General features: G+C 43.8%; 1 protein-coding gene across 2 annotated transcripts in view; it reads right to left on the bottom strand.

Moving 5' to 3' along the window:
* AKAP12 (A-kinase anchoring protein 12) overlaps window positions 1–19,477 on the bottom strand; it is a 112,109-nt gene that overhangs the window by 14,201 nt on the left and 78,431 nt on the right. The window contains exon 1 of one of the 2 annotated variants that reach the window (XM_070376865.1): window positions 11,810–12,046. The exons of the other annotated variant lie outside the window; for it this stretch is intronic. Coding sequence (XP_070232966.1) covers window positions 11,810–11,837 — 28 coding nt within the window. The 5' untranslated portion in view covers window positions 11,838–12,046. Of the gene's footprint in view, window positions 1–11,809; window positions 12,047–19,477 lie in introns of those variants that run through there. 2 annotated transcript variants of the gene reach the window in all.

Genomic DNA, 19,477 nt, shown 5'->3' with positions numbered 1-19,477 from the left:
TTCAGTTCAGTCGCTCAGTTGTGTCCGACTCTTCACGACCCCATGGACCACAGAACGCCAGGCCTCCCTGTGCATCGCCAACTCCCAGAATTTACCCAAACTCATGTCCATTGAGTCAGTGATGCCATCTAACCATCTCTTCCTCTATTGTCCCCTTCTCTTCCTGCCCTCAATCTTTCCCAGCATCAGAGTCTTTAAAAATGAGTCAGCTCTTTGCATCAGGTGGCCAAAGGATTGGAGTTTAGCTGCAGCATCAGTCCTTCCAATGAACACCCAGGACTGATCTCCTTTAGGATAGACTGGTTGGATCTCCTTGCAGTCCAAGGGACTCTCAAGAGTCTTCTCCAACACCACAGTTCAAAAGCATCAATTCTTCGGCGCTCAGCTTTCTTCACAGTCCACCTCTCACATCCATACATGACTACTGGAAAAACCATAGCCTTGACAAGATGGGCCTTTGTTGGCAGAGTAATATCTCTGCTTTGGTGGTAAGTGCTTTAATTTGCTGAGTATTAAAATCAAAAGTGAGGACCTCGCGCAGGTTCCTATTGCCAAGCTATCATTTCCAATCATAAAGCCTTAGAGCTGAAAGGTAGAGGTCACCTGATCCCTCCAACTGGTTTTGTTTGTTCAGTGGCTAAATTGTGTTCCACTCAGTGACCCCATGGACTGCAGCATGCCAGGCTTCCTTGTCCTTCACTATCTCCTGGAGTTTGCTCAAATTCATGTCCACTGAGGTGGTGATGCTATCTAACCATCTCATCCTCTGCTGCCCCCTTCTCCTCCTGCCCTCAATCTTTTCCGTGCTTTGGCCACCTGATATGAAGAGCCGACTCACTGGAAAAGACCAACTGGTTTACAGGGGAATAAACTGACTTCAGAAATGGTGTGGGAAATGCAAAACGGTACAGCCAGTTTGGAAGACAGCGGGGCAGTGTCTTGCAAAATTAAACATGCTCTTACCATTTGATCCAGAAATCCTGCTTCTTGGTATTTACCCAACTATCCTTGGTATTTATTCATATCCACATTTGGTATGAGTTGCAACCATGTTCATACAAGAACCTGCCGGTGGGCATTTCTAGCAGCTTTATTCCTAACTGCAAAAACCTGGAAGCAACCAGGATGTTCTTCATTAAGTAAATGGATAAATAAGCTAGTATATCCAGGCAATAAAATATTATTCAGCACTAACGAGCTGAATAGCAAATGAGCTAGCAAATGAAGACATGGAGGAACCTTAATAAGTGCATATAACTAGGTGAAAGAAGCCAATCTGAAAAGGCTACACACTGCACAATTCCAACTGTGTGACATTCTGGGAAAGGCCCGTTTGTGGAGACAAGAAAAAGATCAGTGCTGCCAGAGGTGGGGAGGAGGGTGGGATGAACAGGCAGAGCACAGAGGACTTTCTTAGGACAGTGAAACTATTCTGCGTGATACTCCGATGGTAGATACACTTCATCATATATTTGTTCAAACCCACAGAATGTACACACCAAGAGAGAACCTAATGTAAACGAAGGACTCTGGGTTATGATGATGCCAAGCAGGCCGAGGATGGGAACAAATGCCCCACTCTGGTGAGGGATGTTGATAATGGGAGGGACTATGCTTGGGTGGGGGATAAGGAGTGTACAGATACCCTCTGTACTTTCCACTCATCACTGCTGTGAACCTAAGACTGCTCTAAGAAATTATTATTATTTTTACAATATTATTGTAAAAATATGTACTGTATATATTACAACAATAATATAAAATATTATTTATTTATTATTTTTTACAAAATAATGAAGTTTGTCTTTAATTTTTTTTTTTCTTTTAGTTTTGGCCTGAAAACTCAGTTTCAGCATGTGGGATCAAGTTCCTTGACCAAGGATTAAACCTGGGTCCCCGCATTGGGAACATGGAGTCTTAGCCGCTGGACCACTAGGGAAGTCCCCAGAGTTTGTTTTTTGTTTATTTATTTAGTCTTTCTAAAAGAAAAATAAACCCCATGAACTTCCAAAGCATTAAAATTCTTATTCTCCATATGTCATTATAAGTGTTATAATGTATAGATGCCACTTATGATAAGAAAAAGTATTTAGACATGCCAACAAAGGTCTGTCTAGTCAAGGCTATGGTTTTTCCAGTGGTCATGAATGGATGTGAGAGTTGGACTATGAAGAAAGCTGAGCGCTGAAGAATTGATGCTTTTGAACTGTGGTGTTGGAGAAGACTCTTGAGAGTCCCTTGGACTGCAAGGAGATCCAACCAGTCCATTCTAAAGGAGATCAGTCCTGGGTGTTCATTGGAAGGACTGATGCTAAAGCTGAAACTCCAATACTCTGGCTACCTCATGAGAAGAGTTGACTTCTGATGCTGGGAGGGACTGGGGGCAGGAGGAGAAGGGGACGACAGAGGATGAGGTGGCTGGACGGCATCACCGACTCAATGGACTTGAGTTTCAGTGAACTCCAGGAGTTGGTGATAGACAGGGAGGCCTGGCGTGCTGTGATTCATGGGGTTGTGAAGAGTTGGACCTGACTGAGCGACTGAACTGAACTGAACATCTAAAGAAACTACTGCTGTATGTCTGATGTGGACAGCAGTTCAAATTCTATTTCAGAATAATAAGCAGTTTTTTTCATGGTTACTGTCATAGTTTAAAATAAGAAAGAACACATATATCCTACTGACTCTTCTGACCCAGATAATGGTTCAAAAGATCACCTGAGCATGCCTGTAACTTACGTCATCTTGTACATCAACTCTACTTCAATTAAAAAAAAAAAAATTAAAGATCACCTGACCATCATTTTGTCACTTTGTCAAGGTAAAGACTGGATAAAGGAAGAATCAGTGGGAGCTAAATGGGGGGGGAGGGGGAGTTAGGATATTTACATGCCTAATAGTTGAAAGGATGGAGAAATCAGACAACTTAACATCAACCTATGAGGAACAGATGGACACTGTCTACAATACCCTGAGGAAGACACAATGTCACGTGTGGCGAAGGATGCACAACCTAAATTCAATTAACAGAAAACACACACAAAATGCGGGTGATAGAAACGGGAGAACTACATGCTTTGAACATGTCAATATCTAAAAGACAAAGGCTACACAAATGTTCCAGATTAAAAGAGGCCAAAGAGATGTTGACATCATACCTGAGGCTGGGTCTTGTAATGCTAAAGGGGACATTATTAAATAACTGACAAGACTGGCAGACTATGTAAGTCTTGTGACAATGCAAATATCTGACATCGATAATGGTATTAGGGTTACTACAGGAAATATCTCTATTCTTAGGGAATACGCACTGAAGCATTTGGAAGTGAAGAACTGTGCTGTGTGTAACTTACTCTCAAATGGTTCAGAAAGCTTCACACCTCATACCTACGTAAGACTTAACAGGAACCTGGATGCTGCTTTAAGAAAAATATTTATCTGGCTGCTCTGGGTCTTGGTTGCAGCATGTGGGATCCTTAGTTGTGGCGTATGGGATCTAGTTCCCTGACCAGGGACCGAACCTGGGCCACCTGTGTTGGGAGCCCAGGGTGTTAAACACTGGAATACCAGGGAAGTCCTTGTATGCTGTTTGGTTTTGGTTTTATTTTTGGTTTGCTGGGTCTTCATTGCTGCGAAAACCTCTCTCTAGTTGCTGTGAGGGCTTTTCTTTGTGGTGGTTTCTCTTGTCTCGAAGCCCAGGCTCTAGGCTGTGCAAACTTCAGGAGTTGTGGCTCCCAGGCTCCAGAGCACAGGCTCAATAGTTATGGCTTGCAGCCTGAGTCGCTCCAAGGCATGTGAGATTCTCTCAGACCAGGGATCGAACTCGTGTTTCCTGCGTTGGCAGGTGGATTCTTTACCACTGAGCCAGGGAAGCCGCTGTATGCAATTTTTTCTTTATTTTGTTTTCCAACATAGACGAAAAGAGTAAATAATGAAGCAAATGAGACAAAATGTTAAGAGGTGAATTTAGGTAAAAGGTATATGACATGCCCTGAACTATTTTTAATTTTGTTACTTTCTCTAAGTTGTTTTAAACACTCAGAAGAATAAACAAGTGCAGATGACTAATAAAAATAAAACAAAAATGGAGAGGGTAATGGTTCACACTCCCGGCTCTTTGCCTCACGCGATATACCGTAATACAGATTTTTATCAATGATTAAGTAACCGCCAAATTCTTCTCCCACCTCTCAAAGAAGAGACAGAATTCAGGTAGAAAGGAAGGAGATCAAAGGCCAGAAGTTCTGGAGCAGACTGGTGTTTCCATTTTAGCTGCACCACTTCCTAGCACTGGGTCCTTGGGCACAATTCTTGAAGTGTCTGTCCTCAGCGTCCTCACCTATAACATGGGTGCCCTGAACTACTCCCTGAAAAGGCTAGTTAGGAGGGTAACACATCAGTTGGCTGTCTCTAATAAAAATAAAACAAAAGCCATTAGAATGGCTTTTTTTTTTGCTTTGTTTTCCTCAGAAGTTTTAATTACTTTTACCAATTCCAACAATCATCTATATAAATTGCTGAAGATTTAAAAATACAGAAAATTGGGAGTAACATCCATAAGACAATGTCCAGCAGTAACTGTTGAAAGTGTTAGTCGCTCAGTCGTGTCTGACTCTTCGCAACCCCACAGACTGAAACCCTCCAGGCTCCCGAGTCCATGGAATTATCCAGGTGAGAATACTGGAGTGGGTTGCCATTCCCTTCTCCAGGGGATCTTCCTGACCAGGGATCGAATCCGGGTCTCCTGCATTGCAGGCAGATTCTTTACCACCAGGGGATGGTGGCTCATTATCTGAGCCACGAGGGAATGTCCAGTGATAATCGCTATTAATATCTGTATCTTCTTCTGGATCAATTATTTAATAGTCTTCAAATGGTTGCATTTTTATGTCTCCTTGTTTTTAGACAATTTCTGTTGGTTCCATTTTTCCTTATTGTACTCATGGGTATAAAGTCATTGTCCAAACCCAGGAAGGAGCTTTTGAACAGAAGAGGGTAGTGTGAGCAGTCTTCAGCTCTCCAGAACCGGAAGCCTTGAGACACTCCTAGACCTTCAGGACCACAAGATGCTATGGAAACCATCAATACATCAAGTTCAGCTGCTCTTTAAAGTTCTGTGAAGTCGAATGCCACATCGCACCTGTTTTTATCTCTTTGACGCCCAACACAAGGACTTCGAGGGGCATCCTGAATTAGTTCCCTACCTGTTCTTTTTATTTGCACCATGAAAAGATCTAGATCTTTCTACCCCATTTTGGACCAAGTGAAGGATCATATGTGACCAAGCCTTTCTTCCTGTGTGGACCTTCCTTCCTCACCCTCCCTGCTTTCCCAGCCCCCAAATCTACACAGTATCCAGCAGCATCACCTCACATTTCCCAGGTTCAGGCTAAAGGTGGAGGTTGGGAGACTGTCAAACATCACGCCCACCTTCCAGTTCGTGGTTAGCAGATAGCTCCTCAAAGGTGTTTCTATGAGAAACACCTCTAGTCTGCATGCAGGTTCTGAGTGAGTTCCAAGATCTTAGCTTGGTCAGCAAACCAGGTGGCTGTTACACACGTAAAAGAATAGCCCAAAAATGTGGGGTGGCAGAGAGAAGGGACCAAGCCAGCAGCTTTGCTCTTGGGAGTCAGGGAAGCTGCCAAATGACAGGAGGCAGATTGTGATGGGGGCGGGAGCGGTGGCAGCTTCCAGGAAAGACCCAGTGTCCACCTATTTGGACAGAGCATGGCAGAATCTACTCTCGACCACACTAATGAGCATTTCATTAACACAAGTCCTTCCCCGCCCGCCCCCCCCATTAATATATTCACTGTTAAATGACTTCAAAATCTGCTCTGCTCGAATTTTTTCGAATTTATTTTTTGGTTGCACTGGGTCTTCCTTACTGGGCACTGGCTTTCTCTGGTTGCAGAGCCCCAGCTCTAGGTGCTCGGGCTTCAGTAGTTGTGGCACTGGGGCTTAGTCGCTCCATAGCACATGGGATCTTTCTGGATCAGGGATCGAAGCCGTTTCCCCTGCATTGGCAGGCAGATCCTTAACCCCTAGGCCACCAGGGAAGTCCTCCCCTGCTCTAATTTGACATCAGCTCCCTATGGAATTACGGTCTGCCTTTAGATTTGTCCAATGGGATAGGAAGAGGAAAATCAAAAAAGCTTGATTATCTAAGCACCACTGATTTGGAAATGTACTTTCTTGGCACCCAAAAAGTCCTTCCACAGGATAACTGGTTTTAGGCTGAGCCTTTCTGATACAATGCATAACTGTCCCTTCTGTGGAACACTGAATTATCCAGCCATTTTGCAGAATGCTGCTATTAATACTGAAAGTCTCCTGAATCTCCATAAAACCCAAACAAGGTGCTCACATATTCGGTGATGCTATGGTTCGCCTAGAAACTCCACATTGTCATCGGGCATCAAAGATGGTCAAAAGGTTGGGGAAAGGAGTTGGTCCGAGTGTCAATGGGGAAAGGCTCTGGGAGGCAGGACTGGGAGATACTTTCATCTTCATGCAGTCCTGCTCGTCAGTGGTCCCAGCCCAGTCACTTCAAAGGGTGAGGAAAGATTACAGTCCTTCCTGATCCACACTGACCAGCAGCACGCTAAACACAGTCTTACCAGTTACACGGTGTGTGTCAACATGTTTTTCCACTAAAGCCACTTGGGGAAGCAACATCATACAAGTCTTGCTTCTTAAGTAAACATTGGCATAAAAATAAAATATTTCTATTCTTCTTTCCTGGGAGAAGATTCTAGTCATATGTCTTCGTGAGACAGTGTCAATATGCTGGCAACGTTACTTGGAAAAGAAAAAGATGATTTAAAAAATGATGTAGAAAGTGCTTTAACTCACTTGAAAGTGTCAGTCGCTCAATCATGTCTGACTCTTTGTGACCCCATAGACTGTAGCTCACTAGGCTCCTCTGTCCATGGGATTCTCCAGGCAAGAATACGCGAGTGGGTTGTCATTTCCTTCTGGGGATCTTCCCAACCCAGGGATCGAACCTGCATACTCTGCATTGCAGGCAGATTCTTTCCTGTCTGAGACACCTCTGCATATGACCTAGAAGAAGCTTCCTTAGGGTGAATGTATAGTTTTATAGATGCAGGAAGGATAAAGGGAGGTCCCAGGTGAAGTGATGGTACAGTTTCTGAAGCTGTCTTGTCAAAACAAAGACTCGAGTAAGCTTTTTGTTTGTTGCTAGGTTTTTCTAAGACGCATGAAAGATCCCCTTAAAGAAAACAGTGTGGAAAGTGAAACGGAGAAGAAAAGTGGCAGCTGGTCGTGCACCCTTCTGCTGCTGCATTTTAATTTTTAAAAGTGTAAGCTAGCCTCAGTTACTACTTTATAGGACAATACCTCAAATCTGTGACAATAATAATCTGAGTTGCTTAATAGTTTGAACAGTTTAATAAACCCTTCCAAGGCTTAAAAGAAAAGGCGACTGAACATTAGTAAAGTGAAATAAACTTCAAAATATATGAATAGTTGTATCTTTAGTAATGGCAAAAGAAACCCAAATTTGAAAGTATTTCCTGGATAGAAATTCAACTTTGGCAGAGAACTGTCAAAGCTTTTCCTATTTTGGTGTCATCTTCTACCAAACTCTGTTTATCTGCTGATAAATACCCAGTCAATTCCAATTTGTAAAATCACTCACAAGAGGTCTGTGATGAGTATGAGCAAATATACATTTTTCTTGTAAAAATATAACCCCCACCTCTCAAGATTCAAAGCGTCCCTGATCCCAAAGGTTTAAAGATCCAGTCCCCTGCCCTAATCCCCACACAGACACTTCCCACCCCAATCTCCAGAAAATGCAAGAACCAGTTGTGAGTCCAAAATCTGCAGGATCGACTTTCTTTTCTTACTCTTCCAAATACTCAGTGATTAAGTGATGAAAATATGACTTATTTTCTTTTACTTCAGAGGTTTAGAAGAAAAAAAAAACTTTTAAGGAATGTGTCATATTATAGATTACAAAATGTTAATGTTTTTATCCAAACTTAACTGTTTATCAGAGGAAAAGTGCATCTCGAATACAGTTATAACATCAATTTTTTTTTGTTTGTTTAGTATAACCAGCTCTGTGCAGTCCCCGAGCACTTCAGGACTGCTTGCTGTGACATCTGGAACTGGTTAGCTTTCCCCCACGATTTGCAGCATTGTCCTGGAATTTCTCCAGGAATTCTCCACATTCTAAATCCATCCCTTATATCTTACACACCAAACCAACTCCCCTTGTTCTAATGCTCATCAACCAAAAAAGCCTCCAGGAGATGTGTAACTGGGTTTAAAACTCAGAGAAGCAAAGGCCAGTATAGGAGCATACAGACTTGGATACTGACATTCCCTGGTCCCTTTTACATCTGAGCTGGCGTGTGAAATTGTGTGCATCACAAAACCAGTATCATCCTTTACGAGAGGAAGAGGTCCTTTATAAATGACTCCACAGCTGTGCTTCTTAGTAGCTGGGAACACCAAGAGAAAATGAGGTTTCATAATAAAAAGGGGATTATAGGTAATCACCTTTTGCAGGATTATTGTGGGAAACAATGATAAGCCACTAGAGTGGGTACTCGGTACAAGGCAGTTACTGAGCCAGAGTTGTGAGGTAATTAATTTCATGTCTCACAAGTCCCTTGGCAGAGAGAAGCAGCCATGTGTGTGCGTGTGGGGGGGGGGGGTGGGGCGGGTATTTTTTTAATCCTATAAAATGATTTGCATAAAGATATGTATTATCAATAATCGAGAACTGGCGTGATACGGGAGGAGTCTTCCCACTCTACTTTAGAGATCAAGAATACTGTTGCCTTAATTCCTCATATTCTTCATTTAGTCTCAATAATGTGTGTAAGTTAGGGAAAACAGGAAAGATATTTTCCTAATTCAAAACAGTCTTTTTTTTTTGCTACCATATCACTGATATATGGGTGGAAAGATGATACCTCTCTCATCATCGTCACATTCAATTACTTATTTTCTAGTATTTTTTAATATAAACTTATTTATTTTAATTGGAGGCTAATTACTTCATTTTCTTGGTCATGCCACATGGCAAGTGGGATCTTAGTTCCCTGACCAGGGCTGGAACCCATGCCCCTTGCCTTGGGAGCGCGGAGTGGTAACCACTTGACCCCCAGGGAGGCCTCTATTTTCTACTTTTTTAAACCAAGGCCACTGCTAACACAATGTGAGGGAAAGACTTCAGGAAAGGCAAGAGCATGTGATGTGAATAATCAATCATCTCCTGCTTCAAAGTTTGTTGTATTCATTTCAGGAGGGGGGTGCACAAGGTCTGGGGAGGGGACAATAATGGTCAGTATTAGGTGACAGCTTTCCCCTCCTTTACAAAATGAAAACTCATTCCTAAGCAGTTCTACAAAAATGTCATCAAACCTGTCCAATTCCTATTAAAAATGTCATCAACCCTGCCCAATTACTATTAATTGTGAAACTGAAATACATTCTTATGTTAAGGCCTTCTCACTAAAGAAGCCAAGAGTAACTTTCTCCTACATTATTTAAATGAGCAGTGCCTAAGTGACAAGAAACCTTTTGCTAGTCAATCAATCCTGAATGCTAATTTTAAAAGTCTACATTGCTTTTCAAGATTCTGACCAGCTATTTAAAGAATATTGATTGCAAATCTTCCTCGGTAAAATAACTTGCAGAGGGAAAAAAAATAAGGGGGCGGGACTTCCCTGGTGGCTTGGTGATAAAGAATCTGCCTGCCAAGGCAGGTGACATGGGTTCCATCCCTGATCCGGGAAGATCCCACAAGCCAAGGAGCAACTAAGCCTGTGTGCCACAACTATTGAGCCTGTGCTCTAGAGCCCGGGACCCACACAAAAAGAGATGCTACTGAACTGAAAAGCCCGCACACTGCAACCCAAGAGTAGCCCCTACTCGCCCCAACTAGAGAAAATCCAAGCCATCACAGCAAGGAAGACCCAGCACTGCCAAAAATAAATAAATAAGTAAATAAAGTTATTTTTAAGAAGACAGCTAAAATTCCTTTTTAATTTTCACTTCTACTATAAAATGGTTATTTGTTTTGATTAAAGCTTTGGAGTTTAATATTTTCTGCATACTTTGTTTTAACCAGGAAAAAGTACCATAATTTGTCACATCCTTCATATCAACATTGTAATAAAAGTAACTCAGGAAGCAATCAACCCAGCTACCTAAAGTTACTCTAAAAATGAGACAGTCCTTCCAACATTTAGCATTCCATTAGGAGCATTCCATTAGGATTATCTGAACCAATTTTTTAAAGTCGCCTCAAGTATCACCCACTCCAGTATTCCTGCCTGGAGAATTCCATGGACAGAGAAGCCTGGTGAGCTACAGTCCATGGGTCACAAAGAGTCGGACAAGACTGAATGACTTTCACTTCACAAGCATACCAAGTTGGTGAACTCAATTTTTGCTAAAAAGGACATTTCTTCCCCATAAGAAACTTAGCATGTGATAAACTCATCAAATAGTGAATGATAAAGATGGTACTAAACACAAAAGGCACTCAGAAAAAGTCATCATCATAGAAACCCCACCTCCAGCGGTGACACCCCACAAACCACACTCCCAGGCAGCCTACCCAGGGTTGAGCATTTTTATATCTCATTCACAGAAAACTTAATGATCTGGAAAAAAATGAATTTTGTATTTTTTTATTTTCAAATGTTGTATAGTCTAATAATTTAAAAAAGGTTTTTTAGGCATCAGGTAAATTTTCACACAAGTTAAAGTGTAAAAAGGCTAGCTGAGTTAACTTGGGGAAGGAATGTTAAGGAAATCTCAAAGTAAACAAGTTAATCTATAGGAAGTGAAAGGTATTTTTTGTTTCACTAAACTTTCACATTCATTTCAAATTCCAGAGGAGGAAGAAGGCTTTGCAGAGGCAATTACATTGAGAAAAATTTTAAGTCTTAGAAATGCTACACTGCGCTTTTAAGAAAACATTTATTTGGAGAGCAATGATCTCAAATGTTTAGAGAGGAGCTGATATTATAAACCTAAATTAGCAGATGGAGTTTAATTTTTGATGAGGGGAGAAAAGGCAGAAAGGGGGAGGAAACAAGTAAATTCCTAAGGACTGAAGCTACAGTATAAATTGCATGAAAAGATCAAATGACAAGTTAGAAGAGTCCTGAGTACATTCCAACAGTTTGATATCTGTAACTTATTTGCTAGAGATGGCTATGATATATTATCATTCACATTCACAGCCAGATTTCTAGAAAGCAAGCTTATGTTAGTCACTAATTTTATAGTAACTATGGCTTTATTGAAACCACCACATAAACCACAGCTAACATTGTAGTCCCCTAAATGATCCTTCATTGAAAGTTCTAATAAGCAGGTCAAAATGCCAAATATTGCAATTTCTCAACAAGAATTTTTTTTTTCATGACTATAGCGGGCAGTTAGGCTGTCACAATCTATGTTCAAATTCACCCCACTCCAACACGCATCTTCAGTTCGGGTAGGGCTGTCCTCTCCCTCCACCAAGGCGAGAGGTGCAATCCCATACACACACACACAAAACATTACAGGTCTCCCCTGGGCATTAGGAAGATTCCTGCACGGGCAAGAAGAAAGCCCTGAGTTTGCGTGGCCCTGCTGAACCAGAGAGAGAATGCTCTTCGGATCAAAAAGTCAGCACAGCGAGAGAAGTAGGGGTCCATCAGGGTGCGTCGAGCCAGTTGCCCTGCACCACCCCTCATCCCCACCCCAGGCCAAGGGCAGGTTCCTCCACCTGCCACGGGGGCAGAATATACAGCAGACCCAGCCTCCGCCTTACCTGTGATCGTGAGGACGCCCAGCATCATCCCACAGCGCACCTTCGAGCAGAGAGAGCTGCGAGCCTCGACCTCCTAGGGCGGGTGGCCGGAGCCGTCTTGCCAGCGGCCCCCCACCGCAGCCTACGCTGGGATCAGCAAAGAGCTGAGCGCCAGGCCACCCTCGGAAGATCAGGGAAAACCAGAGGCGCCGTCGGAGCTGCAGCCAGAAGCGGATTCAGGCTGCCTTCCCCCGGCTAATTATACGAGGACCCACCCACCCCTCCATCCACCCACCCATCCGGGCCGGCGGGCCGGGGGGCTGGGAGCCGGCCCGCCCTCCCTGCGCTCCGGGGACTTGGCACGGCGCTCACGAGTCATGTGTTTCGCTTTAAAGGAGAGGAACCCTCCCCGTAGCTGGCCTCTGCTCGTGGTCAGTAAGGCTCTGCGGAGACCCGGGGAGGGTTTCAGAGTTGCTGGGATGAATAACACCAGAGTCAGCAGCATTTTATCTAAACCGTTACTTCATTCCTGGCACCGATTTACTTTTGTGGCTCAGCTTTTTAATATTACTTTTAAAAAGACATTAAATTCTACCGCCATTAAAAAAAAAAAAACACACTGTGTTCTGTATCCTTATGTTTGTTTAGAGGCTGATGAGGTGCAAAAATGCTGTTCTCTTTTTTAGTACCTATAGTATTTTATATTTTCACCATCTGCTTCACACACACACTGCACTGATCTGGGGTTGGCAACCCTCAGTTGTCTTGTTTCCTGAACTCTTTGAGAAGGGCTGTTACAAGGTGAACATGTGTCTTCAACACTTAATCAAGGCAACTTAAAAAAAAAAAGAAAAAAACCTAAATATTTGAACATTACTTTGTTTTTTTAATGGCAGAAGTCAGCTAACAGACACACAGCATGAAAATCAGTCAGAGCCGATATTTAAAACTCAGAAATTGTCAAGCAGCCCTACATTTGTAAAATCTTTTTTTCAATGCAATTTCAGATTTATTCTGTATAAAGACACAGGATAAGTGATAAGTTGGAGGGTTCTTACGATTTTGACATTATTTCCCATGTTAATTTTCTGTTAGCACAGGTCCGTTTAGGTCCCCTGGGGTTTGTTTCCCTTTTTTTTTCATCCTTTTCCTCTTTATCACTTCATGCCTTGCCTGTCTGACCCCATTAGTACAGGCTCTCCCTCTAAGTAAACCAAAGGTAGGTTTTACTTTTTCTTCGTACAGTGAAGATCTTGCTCATCCCTGCTCCAGGGCCAGGGAGAAAGGTGGGGGACTTGGGTGGACCAGAGTGGGCACAGAAAAAGAGGAGGGAGGAGGGGAACAGAATTATCAAGAAAAACCCAAAAAGCACAGACAGGCAGGCAGGCATGACACGTCGTTGCTCCCTCTGGCCGCGAGGGGGCGCCACGCACCATATCAGGCCTGCACTGAGCAAGGTTAAGGCGGCACCGCTGCCGGCGATCAGACCTCGTTGAAAAAACCGTCTTCTGCCTCTCTCTAGATCCGACTTCCCCCTTATATTTCCGCGAACACCCAGCCTAGACAAACGTCCGCTTGGGAACAGCAGGGATGCGCCTTGTCCTGGGAGCTGATTCCCAGAGAGAGCCACTGAGCAGCCTCCTAACCCTTTATCTTCCCTAGAGGAGCCTTCCCTTTGGTTCACAAATTGCTTCAATCACAGTCCCTCTGGTGCGTGTGAAATGTTGCTGGTGCCTATTGTCCCTCCAGAGTCCTCGTAGCCAAGGGGTCGGAGCAGCTCTGCATTCTTCTGCTCCCCGCCCCTATCTATCTATCCCCGCTCCCTCCCACCCCCAACCCTGGAGAGTCCCTTAGTTGTGCAAAATAAGGGAGAAAGCCAGCTCTGCGGGCTGCTCTGCTGGCCTCAAGAAATAAGTGGTCTACAACCAAGCTTCCAAAACGTGTGCAGCAGCCTGGGCTCCCCGGGGAGCTGAGGTTTCAGCTTCGTCATTTCTCAGCACCAGCTGCTGGGGGCACCAGATGACTATCACCTGGGGCCACCTCAAGGACAGTCCAACTTCTAGGTGCATCTGTCGATTCTGACCTTGCTTGGCTGTGCCACCAGCTCCTCTCCTATCTAAAAATCCAATTCTGGGACTTCCCTGGCGCTTCCACTGCAGGAGGCATGGGTTCCATCCCTGGTCAGGGAACTACGATCCTCCTGTACCTGTGCAGTATGGCCAAAAATAATTTTTTGAAATAAATAAAAATAAAAGTCCAAATTCTAACAACAGGAAGGCATCATCTGGATGGAAGAAACATCATCGGGATGGAGAAATATCACAAATGTAAGGTCTATTTAAAACATTTAAAAAGGTAAATGTACTGCTATTCAGCTTTGGTGCTTGAACCTTTTTTTTTTTCTCTTTTTATGACATTGGTGAAGACACCAACACTGCGGACTTGATATTCTTAACGAGGCAGTTTAAACCTGGAGGCCAATCAAGAGATCATGTGGCAAGCTGTCACCTCTCCTAGCAGACAGTCCTTGTTGGATCTCCACCTCAAAGAGTAATCAAGGACAGGGCGTGTGGCACAGCTGCCCGATAAGCCTCTGTGTGTCTTGGATTTACAGAGAAAAGTCATCAATAAGGATAAAAGCTGGATGGAGTAAAGATCAGACCCCAGGTAAGTGTACAATGCAGGCAACCTTCTTTGGTTATCACTTCCATTCCTTATTTGCTTCTTTTTGTTACATCAGAATTTTTAGAGGAATACATCATCACCCAAAGCAAAAAGCAAAAATGATGGGAAAACGTTTACCAGTATCCTAAATGAATGGATGATTAGGGAGGAAAAAAGTGTTTTTCCCAAACTTCCTGGTTCATTCAACAAATATTTACCAAGTTCTAGCATTGGGGTGGAGAAGGAAATGGCAACCCACTCCAGTGTTCTTGCCTGGAGAATCCCAGGGACGGGGGAGCCTGATGGGCTTCCGTCTATGGGGCTGCACAGAGTCGGACCCGACTGAAGCGACTTAGCAGCAGCAGCAGCAGCAGCACTGGAGAGGGCAATGGCAACCCACTCCAGTGTTCTTGCCTGGAGAATCCCAGGGACGGGGGAGCCTGGTGGGCTGCTGTCTATGGGGTCACACAGAGTCGGAAACGACTGAAGTGACTTAGCAGCAGCAGCACGTTAACTGTGCTAAGCCCCTGGGGATACAGTTGGATACTGTCCTTACCCTTGGGGACCTCAGTCTTGGGTGGTAAACACACCCAAGGGAAGAAGTGGGGTCACTTCAATATAGCCCACCTCAGGAAACATCTGAGCTAGCCTCTGAAATGATGGGAGATTTGACGGGGCAGCCCGACCTGAGGATGAGCATACGAAGGCAGTCCTGCAGAAGGGCGGCATGGGGAGAGGCAGGGAAAAGGGGGCATTAGTGAGTTTTTTATAGCTTTGGGGCTTCCCAGGTGGCACTAGTGGTAAAGAACTCGCCCTGCCAACGCACGAGACTTAAGAGATGAGGGTTCTAAGATCCCCTGGAGAAGGAAATGGCAACCCACTCCAGTATTCTTGCCTGGAGAATCGCATGGACAGAGGAGCCTGGTGGGCCACAGTCCTTGGGGTTGCACGGAGTCAGACACGACTGACGTGACTTCAGGCAGGCACAGGCTCAGAGTCAGCTTAGGGAGACTGGGAGCAGGAAGGGATAGAAGTGATAACTAGAGATGAGACAAGACATATTACATTGGAGGCCAGAGTATGAAGGGACCTGAATGACATCTTAAGAACATTGTAACAAATAACCCAATTAAAAAAAAAAAAAATGATCTGGATTCCCTGGTGCTCCTGTGGTTAAGACTCGGTTCTTTTATTGCCACAGCCTGGGTTCAATTCCTGGTCAGGGAACTAAGATCTCACTCTTGGGCCACAGCTAGAGAGCCTGCACGTCACAACTGGAAAGCCCATGCACCACAACGAAGATAATAAATATATTTTAAAAACGATGAAGTATCTGAATGGACACTGCTCTAAGGAGGACAACACAAACGGGCACGTGAAAAGATGCTCAAGGTTATGAGCCATTAGGAAAATGCAAACAAAACCACAATGAGATACCAATTCACACTGACTGCTACTGCTGCTGCTGCTAAGCCGCTTCAGTTGTGTCCAACTCTGTGCGACCCCATAGACGGCAGCCCACCAGGCTCCCCCATCCCTGGGATTCTCCAGGCAAGAACACTGGAGTGGGTTGCCATTTCCTTCTCCAATGCATGAAAGTGAAAAGTGAAAGGGAAGTCACTCAGTCGTGTCTCACTCTTCGTGACCCCATGGACTGCAGCCTATCAGGCTCCTCCGTCCATGGGATTTTCCAGCCAAGAGTACTGGAGTGGGGTGCCATTGCCTTTTCCATCACACTCACTAGAATGGCTATAATCAAAAAGACCAACAAGATAACAAACAAAGAAACTGGACCCTCGTACATTGATGTGTTGACATATTATTTAATTATATCGGGAACAGGCAAATCTATAAGGACAGAAAAATGGACTAGCAGTTACTCAGACCCAGAGAGCTGGAGAGAGAGGCTGCTAACAGGTATGGGGGTTCTTTGCCATGAAACGAAAATGTCCTAAAATTGACTGTGCTGATGGTTTCACATTTCTGTGAATATACTAAAACCCAAAAACATGTATACTTTAAATGGGTCACCTGCATGATGTGTGGATGATATCTCATGAAACCTTTTTTTTCTTTTTTTAAGAAAAAAGAACTTCATATGAGTTCTGGAGGCTGCAGGGAACCATCAGAGGCTTTGGAGCAGAGCTAGAGTCACACAGTTTGAACTGTGATTTAGAAAAAGTAACTGGGCAGTAACGACAATGAGAAAGATGCTCTAGAAATAACATTGATGGAAACCATGGTGACCAAGGTGAGGAAGGAGTCAAAAAGTTGGCTGCACTCACATCTCTGAGATCATCCGAATGGAATGCAGCAGGTGAAGTCAAAGGTCTGGAACACTGAGGAAGACGAATCTGAACAACGGCTCTGAGAATGGACAGAGATTAGAGGCCATCAGGGAGAAACCGGCCTGGAAGCCCAAGGTGGAGAGGACTCAAAGACGGAAACAGCAGAAATAGTGGGATGCGTGCGCATCACAAAGCAGTGACTCAGGATGAGAACTCAGGAAGCCTCGAAGTCCAGCGAGGCTGGACAAGTGGACAAAAAGCTGCAATCAGGACAGAGACCAAGACACCAGGGTCAGCACAGAGGCGAGGTTCATTAACTTCCTCCAAGGAGGCATTTAACCTACACGCGAGCATCGTCGGGAACTAGGGACTTGTGAGTGTATGCTAAGTCCATTCATTCATGTCCAACTCTGCGACCCCATGGACAGTAGCCCGCCAGGCTCCTCTGTCCATGGGATTCTCCAGGCAAGAACACAGGAGTGGGTTGCCATTTCCTCCTCCAGGGGAATCTTCCTGACCCAGGGATGGAGCATCGGGAACTGGAGACTTGGACTCACCCCAAATCCACTCCCAACCCCCATCACCCCTCCTTTCATTTTTCTTTTCACCCCAGCTTTACATTCAGAGGAAAATAAATCCAAACCCAATGAGGTTGCTTTTCCTCTGGCTGCAAAGGGCAGATGAAATCTAAAGGAGCCTCTATGCACTGCTGCTCCTTTAAAATGCTTCGAAGATCATCTCGGGTTGAATTAGAAGTTGCTGCCAACTAATAACCATGAAGAAGATGAAACTATACACTGAATTAAATGACATCGGGCAGGTTCTCCTGGGCTCAGTGTATTTTCAAGTCTTCTCTGATCCTTTGCTACGAACACAGGCAAATACCAGTTAATTGAATTTTATGGTCCAGTTGAATTGGACATGTTTGTGTAGACATGGTTATTTTGATTCAAAATCCTCAAGACAAATAATCTGAAGACTAGTTCCTCAAAGGGACTATTGTAATACAACAGAAAAGCTAAGGGGGATTTAAAAGTCACTTAGCCAGACAATTTATCAAAAAAAAAGGAAAGGGGGAAATTAAATATTAAAAAAAACTCAATCCAAATAATAAAAGTGATATAGAATAAGTTTATTTCTCCTCTTTTTGAGTTCACATGTTGTAATATTCGACTTGGCAATTCTACTTTTATTAGCTATACCAAAAGTAGAGTCAGACACGACTGAAATGACTCAGCAGCAGCTATACCAAATCAAAGTATAAATTTATATATGAAAATTTTAACTGCTTGGGATGTATAATATATTTAAAGAACTTAAGTGTCCCAATACTAGGAAAATAGTTTATTTAACTCTTCACTGGACTATCTTGCAAAACAATGTGTTTGAAGCAGTTAAGGACATGGAGAAATGCTTACATTGATATAGAAAGCCACACACCTCTTTGTTAAGTATATAAACTATATATTCAATACAATCTTGATTTTGCTTTCTAAAGTATGCTCACATAAGTGAGGCTGAGCAAAAAAAGAGCCCAAAAAGAAAACTATCAAAAACCAACCATAGTGGAATTACGGGCAATTTCTCTCCTGATATTTTCCTCCACTTTACAAATCTTCTACAACAAGCTCTGTTACTCTCACGGTTAGACGGCAAGCACATCTGATGACCAGCTTGTGGTTGTTGCACAGAGGGGACCCGCACTGCCAGACCTTGCACCTTCCAGCGATACCTCCGATTCCATTAAAAAAGCAAGGCAGACTTGGGGCTTCCCTGATGGTCCGAAGAATTCGCCTGCTGATGCCGGGGACATGGGTTCAGTCCCTGGTCCAGGAAGATTCCACATGCCACAGAGCAACTAAGCCCATGCGTCTCAACTACTGAGCCCCGTTGAGTAGCAGCTACTGAAGCCTGTGCGCCTAGAGCCTGTGCTTCACAACAAGACAAGCCACTGCGACTAGAGAGCAGTCCTCGCCGGCCACAACGAGAGAAAGTCCTCTCGCAGCAACAAAGACTCAACGCTGCCCCAAAATAAAACAAATAAAATGCAAGGCAGTCTCAATCATGATCTTCAACTCCCAATCCTGGACTATATAAACTAGCAAGCTGAAAGCAGATTCACGTCAAAGTGTAATCTTCTAAAAATTAGGATATAAGCATAAAGGTGTTTCCCTACCAAATCTGGTCAGGTGTTGGCACAGGAATCAGATTCTCTGCTGAGTGCCTTGTGTTCAAATCCTTTATTCTTCTTAAGACTCTGAACATTGGTATTTGGTGTGGTCTAGAGAAGATTGCAAAGTCTTAAAAAGGAGTTGTGGTTCTGGTTCTTCTGATAGCAATGTGGCCAGGAGTAAGGAATTCTTCTAACTCTCTGGGCTTCAAGTGATGGGAGAATAAAGACACCACTAACGCTAATGTTATCTTAAGCTCTACCAAGTGTATTTGAGAGACATAATAAATGTTACCTATTATGCCTAAACTATCCACTTCCCAATGGGGCAAAAATTGGTTCATGGTTGACCTTATTCTTTTACATATGAAGCACAGATTTTAAACATACACATACAGACACACACACATACACATACAGACACACACACACACACACACACACACACGGCTTCCCTGATGCCTCAGTAGGTAAAGAATCTGCCCACAATGCAGGAGACCCAGAAGATGAGGGTTCAATCCCTGGGTCGGGAAGATCGCCTGGAGGATGAAATGGCAACCCACTCCA

This window comes from Bos mutus, chromosome 9 (genome assembly GCF_027580195.1).
Source record: "Bos mutus isolate GX-2022 chromosome 9, NWIPB_WYAK_1.1, whole genome shotgun sequence".
In the NCBI taxonomy this organism is placed as follows: Eukaryota; Metazoa; Chordata; class Mammalia; order Artiodactyla; family Bovidae; genus Bos; species Bos mutus.
Note: the sequence above shows the minus strand (reverse complement) of the source record. Positions and strands in the feature narration are given on the sequence as shown.